The sequence below is a fragment of the Hipposideros armiger genome, unplaced genomic scaffold, assembly GCF_001890085.2.
Source record: "Hipposideros armiger isolate ML-2016 unplaced genomic scaffold, ASM189008v1 scaffold_114, whole genome shotgun sequence".
Taxonomy (NCBI): domain Eukaryota; kingdom Metazoa; phylum Chordata; class Mammalia; order Chiroptera; family Hipposideridae; genus Hipposideros; species Hipposideros armiger.
Window position 1 is genome coordinate 15563 of NW_017731464.1, and position 5831 is coordinate 21393.

A 5831-nucleotide genomic window follows, 5' to 3' on the forward strand; every position below is an offset into this window, starting at 1 on the left:
TGGAGCCCCGCCCACCCCTCTGCAGAGGCCGCGCGCACCTCCGCTTCCTACAGTCCTCGCGGGTGTGCAGTGGACAGGACGAGGGCGTGGTGGCCAGAGCTCCCGCAGCACTGCCGCACCGCCGCGCGGAGCTGGGGAGCTGGCCGCCGGCCTTGGGGCGGGGCTGGGGGGCGGGGCGCTGACGTCGCCGCGCGGCAGTCGGCGAGGGAAGAGGAGCAGCGGGAGGCGGCGGCCGGCTCGGCCCAGCGCAGCCCGCAGCTGCAGCGGTTGGGTGTGCGGGCGGCGGCGGCGGCGGCAGCGGTGGCGGCGGAGCTCCCATCCCGGCTCCTGACCGCCCCCCGCCGCTGCCCGGTTTCGCACTTGGTCCCCGTGTCTGCGCCGCGTTGGGCCAGCCCACGCCCGCCGCCGCTTCCCCAGCCATGGCCCTGGTGCGGGACGCCGAGCCGGCGGCTGGGCCCTCTCGCTGGCTACCCACGCACGTTCAGGTGACCGTGCTGCGGGCCCGCGGACTGCGGGGCAAGAGCTCGGGTGCGGGCAGCACCAGCGACGCGTATACGGTCATCCAGGTGGGCCGTGAGAAGTACAGCACGTCGGTGGTGGAGAAGACGCCGGGCTGTCCCGAGTGGCGCGAGGAGTGCTCCTTTGAGCTGCCGCCGGGAGCCTTGGACGGCCTGCTGCGGGCGCAGGAGGCTGATGCGGGCCCGGCGCCCTGGGCCGCGGGCTCCGCCGCCGCCTGCGAGCTGGTGCTCACCACCATGCACCGCTCACTCATCGGCGTGGACAAGTTCCTGGGCCAGGCCACGGTGGCACTGGACGAGGTCTTTGGTGCAGGCCGCGCCCAGCACACACAGTGAGTGAGGGGCGCGGGGTGCAGAGACGGTTAAAGGCCAGTCCTGGCGGGGCCGGGGGCGTAGCGGGTGCCCGAACCTCGGCCTGGGCTGTGCGCCCTGAACCTCGCGCTCAAGGGCGTAAACCGACGAGTTGGTTCTTCGCATTTCGGGGTCCCCTCCCGACTCCCAAGCGTGCGACGCGCCGTGCTTGGCCGCTGGCGGGCCTTGGGAGGCTCGGGGAGGTGTGAATGGTGGCCTAGCGTAGATTGTCAAGTAAAGTTAGGAGTAGGAGCCCGAGGCTCTTGAACTGTGGGAACCTGGAGAAGGAAAATCTTGGGTCCATTGTTAGGGCCTCCAGGCCGGTCTCTCTTTCCTCGAAGGGGAGGAGAACTGAGCCCGCCTGACCCACGCCAGGCCTGCAGGGGAGTGGAGAGGCGCTAGCTACCTCGCCCTGTGGGGGAAGGAAGGTGCAGTGCTGCCCTCAAGGGTGAGATTGAACCAAGGTGCCCCACCAGATCTGGAGACTGAGGGCATCTGCTTCTTGTCTGGTACTGGGATACCCTGTGCCGCTTAGAGAGAACCCGGGACTCTGCCCCTCTGTGTCTCTGGTCTGAGAACAAGAGAGCCTCTAAGTAAAGGAAGGAAATACTTTAGTCAGGGTTCAAGCTCCTGCCTGTCCTGCGACAGGTGGAAACAAGGGCATGGTTAATGCACAGCAGGAGATTATCTCTCAGTCACTTCCACCTAGAAGGGCCAGTTTTTTATTTTAAATCATTTATTTTGGCAGCGTTTAACCTTCCCTGTGTTAAGATCAAGGCTTCAGACTTGGAGCCTCATTTCCTGTTTTGGGCTTGGGAAGGATCTGGAAGCCAGTCCCCAGGACTGACAACCTGCTGTGGATCACTCAAGTGATCAGCTGGGGTAAACACCACCGCTGGGCATCATGGGCCCTGGGTGGGGAGGGTGAGGGGATGGGGGCAGGGGTGTGCCCTAGATGGGGACAGGTGCTGGAAAGGCTTGCCCTAGTGGGTTGGCATCCCACTGCGGAAGCCTAGGGGAGGCTTCCTGGAGAACGATGAGCCTGGTGCAGACCCAAATGAAAAGCAGGAGTTGGATAGAAAAGGATCTGACCTTGAATGTTTTTCGAAATGTGGGTAGGGAAGGGCCTTCGTGGCTCTTTGTGGCTCTTTGTGGCCTGGGGCGGGAAGCACAGGGCAGGCTCTGGGCAGGGCTGTGACCCGGGCTCCATCTCCCCCTCCCCTGGCCTTCTCCCTCTCCTTCCCTCATGACTTGCTGTTTGGTTGCTGGGTGTGGGATCATGTGGTATAGCTTGGCCCTCGTATTGTTTTTTTTCCTCCCCTTTTCTGTCCTCTCCTTCCTTTCTGGCTCAGGGAGCCCAAGGGGGTGGGTGTGGGGCAGAAAGCTCTCCCCTGGATCACTTAGCCCTTTCTTTTCCTGAAGAGGCTCTTATCCCCAAATTCATTCCACCCCTTTCTTACTTCTCCACCTCCATCTCTCAGCTAATCTGACTAGACCGGGAGATGACACATCTGGGGGGCACACAGAAAAGTCTCTAGGCTTCTAGAGAGGGGCTTCTGGGAAGTCAGTGACTTGGGAAGGGGCCTTGATTTTTTTTTTTTTCATTTCCTGCTCTTGTTTCTTCTTTGCCTGTTTATCTTGCTCAGCTGAGCTCTCTGCCTGTAGGCCCAAGTGGGCCTGTTGTCTGACAAGGACAGCCCCTTTTGGAGAATTTGACTTGTCACCACTTGATCTGAATGGGAGCCTCAACTGACTTTATAGAAGTCATCTTTCCACCAGGATCTTTCCGCACCCAACTGGCTGCCTTTTCTCTGATGCGTTGACCTAGATTATTTATAGAACCTGAGGGGGTAGGGAGGAGAGGGACACTTGTGGTGGGCAGAGAAAAGTCTGTGAAATCGGCCTGATTTTCTGGTATACAGGACCTCACAGCATGCCCACTGACAGAGAGTGAGGGCTGCTTGCCCCCACTCTGTCCTCACTTTCCACCTCTGGCTGTAATGGCTACTCCTGATGGCCTTTCCTGGAACACACTCGTGTGGACTGCAAAGACATGAGTCTGCACATTGCCCAGTGGGGAGAGGGCAAAACCGAGAGGACCAGGGTGTAGCCTCCTCAGCTTTGGATAATGGTGGAAAAGAACAATATCACAGTTTAACTCCAGGAGTCACCTGTGATGGTCACAAGAAGAACAGATTGTAGTCCTGTGTCATCAAGAAAAAACCTGGCTGTGGAAGGGCAGCTTCATGTTTAAGAGGCAGGGCCTGTGGAATGGAACGGAACAGGTTCCAGCTCCAAACCTGCCAACTTGTAGCAAGTCAAGTAAACTCTTGGTGCCTCAGTTTTCTCATCTGTAAAATGGGACTAATTTACACCTTCACAAAGTTGATGTAAGGGATGACATGAGAATGCAATTAAAGTACCCAGCGCAGTTCCTGGACATGGCTGGTGGTCAGTGAACAGCAGTGATGGTGGAGGGAGGTTTTGGTAACAGTGTCTGGTAGCTCTGATCTGGAAGACATCCCTTATCCTGGAAGAGCCTCTTATGTGCTGGGGGGAGACAATGTAGAACTTAGAGCCTGGGAAAGCCCCAGGACCCTGGGCCGTAGGTTACATACAGGAGTATGAGAGCTCCTGATGAAATGGGCTGGCCCTTCACAGCCTTCCACCATTCTCTTTCCTGCTAGAGGTTTGAGAAGTAGGGCCGGACTTGGGAGGCCTCCGCAGTCCTGAAGCCAGGCTCAGAGCAGCGTACAGTTCTGCAGCTCTCCTCCCCAGCACCCTTGCCAGGAGCTACCCTTGCCCTCTTAGAAACACAAGGCAGCAGATTTTAATGGCCTGGAGATCGGAGTTTCACTTCCAGTTCTGTGACTTACTGTCAGGCAAGTTACTTAACCCGTTTCCTCATTTCTACAAAGGTCATGATAATAATCATAGAATTGTTCAGATAAAATAAGACAGCATCTGTGAAAGCCTTGCTATAGTTCCGGAACCATAGCAAGCTTTTAAAATATCAGTTCTGAGGGCTGGCCAAGTGGCTCAGTTGGTTAAGAGCTCGCTCTAGAGTTTGAGCTCTGAGCAACAGCGGTTCAAGTCCAGCCCGAGCTGAGCAGCCACTGAGCTGCCGACAGGTAACAGGATGGCTCAGCTAAAAAAAATAAAAAAGAAAAAAAAAGATAAAATATCAGTTCTGGGGTTACTCTCAGGGCCCTGCTTTGTGTGATGATGGTGATGGTGGTGGCAGGGGTGCTAGGTACCTAAACAGCCCCTGAAGCTCCTTTGTCAGTGGGGTGCTCTTTGAGGTGAGGAATTTCACTGGAGACTTCCAAATAGTTGAAGAGGAAATTATCCAAACAAAATTTAACGTAGTACGCAAGGACATTGATTCTAACCCTTTCTCCTCAGTAAAGCCATACATGGATCACTATGGGTCTGAAAATCCTAAGATGCTTCTCCACTATTTCCTTTCTGGTTTTTACCTCCAGCGCCCTTCCTGGTAAACCCCAAGCTGCTCTGTGTGGAGTAAAATGGTCCCTGCCATAAAGAACCCCTGTCCTGGGCCTGTTGGATCAGTGGTTCGAGCTTGGCCCCTTGGAAAAGCCGAGACTCGATTTGGGTTGGGACGAGTTTGTCTTTTTTCATCCCAAAGAGTAAAACTGTTGGGACCATGGACAGGCTGCTAACTGTGGCCCCCTGAGAGGCTCTCATCAGACCTGTGCATTGATTTTATGGGGGGCCTCTGGGAAGCCTGTGGCGGAGGATGGCTTAGGCTTGAGACCAGAGCCTTCTGGCAGGAGACCTCTCGAGGAGGGAGGGTTTGGGGCACTGGGAGAGACACTGTAGGGAAAATGGCCTAAGGTTGGGATGGTCTTTGCGGGCGTCCACCCATTCCTTAGCCTCCAGATGGTCCGCATGGTACTGTGGTGGGCAGATGGCACATGACCACCCACAGCCTTCTTTCCACTGGTTTCCAGATACGACTGCTCCTTAGGAAGCAGCTGAGGCCACCAGGGTCCTTGGCTTTGGCTCCTGTTCCAGCCCCAGACCTGGAGTTGGAGGGCTGTGGGGCTGTCTGGGAAGTCTGCTTTGGCTGCCAGGCAAGGGTGTGGCTGTACTTAGAATCCAGTCATTAGGACACAGGAGGCTCCATCTATCTCCCTTAGTTATGGGGCAGTTTTTATTTGAGGCGTTGTTTGAGCAGCAGTGTCTGGGGGAGCGGGGAGCGGTAGGAAGTGAGTCCCCTGTCAGACTGGGCGGCTCCTCCCGGCTGGCACAGCAGCTTCCCCTTCCCTCTGCATCTGGTGCTGGGCGGGAACCCCATGTCTGCCCTGCTCTCCCCTCCCCGTAGGCAGCCAGGGACAGGCCTAACGCAGCAGAGCCTCCATCCCAGGTGACCTTGAGAGCTGCCCCTTTCCTCCGAGGGGGGCTGCCCACCTCATTTTGTTGTTGCTGCCAACCTGGTGCTGTGACGCGCTTGCCTTGTCCAGATGTTTCCCCTGGCCTCCCTGCCCTGAGTGGGGACAGATAATTAACACAATGACAGGAGCTCCCTGGGAATCGCTTCTCTCTTTCTTCCTTGTGCAAGGTCAGCCCTCTGCAAAACGAAGCTTTGCCATTCCCCACAGCCAAGTAATAAAAACAAGTCCACAGTGTGGGCCCTTTTTGCACCTGGCAGCCCTGCCGGGGAAGCCTGATGGCTTTGCTCTTGCTGAGCTGGCCCAGGAGCCCTTAGGTTCTTTCTTCCCTCCCTCAGGAATGACGGCCACCAGACAGGGAGCTGGCTGGGCTTGGTGGGCCATTGTGAGGCCCGAGTGTGGGGCTGGCCCCAGGCCTCTCCTCTGTGAGCAGTAACCCGACAAGTTCAGCTCCCAGGAGGCAGCGCTTCAGAGAAGCTGCACTGGGAGGGGCCTTGTCACCAGCTATCTTGACCTTCAGCTGACCCGGAGGTGGGTGGGGTGGGTG

General features: G+C 57.1%; 1 protein-coding gene across 5 annotated transcripts in view; it reads left to right on the top strand.

The window, feature by feature from the left end:
* Positions 1 to 207: 207 nt before the first annotated feature.
* RAB11FIP5 (RAB11 family interacting protein 5) overlaps positions 208 to 5831 on the top strand; it is a 38780-nt gene continuing 33156 nt past the window's right edge. For 2 of the 5 annotated variants that reach the window (XM_019647627.1, XM_019647628.1), the window contains exon 1: positions 208 to 850. In XM_019647627.1, the coding sequence (XP_019503172.1) occupies positions 420 to 850 (431 nt within the window). In that variant the 5' untranslated portion in view covers positions 208 to 419. The remainder of the gene's footprint in view (positions 851 to 5831) is intronic. The other 3 variants (XM_019647629.1, XM_019647631.1, XM_019647630.1) reach the window with 3 other exon arrangements.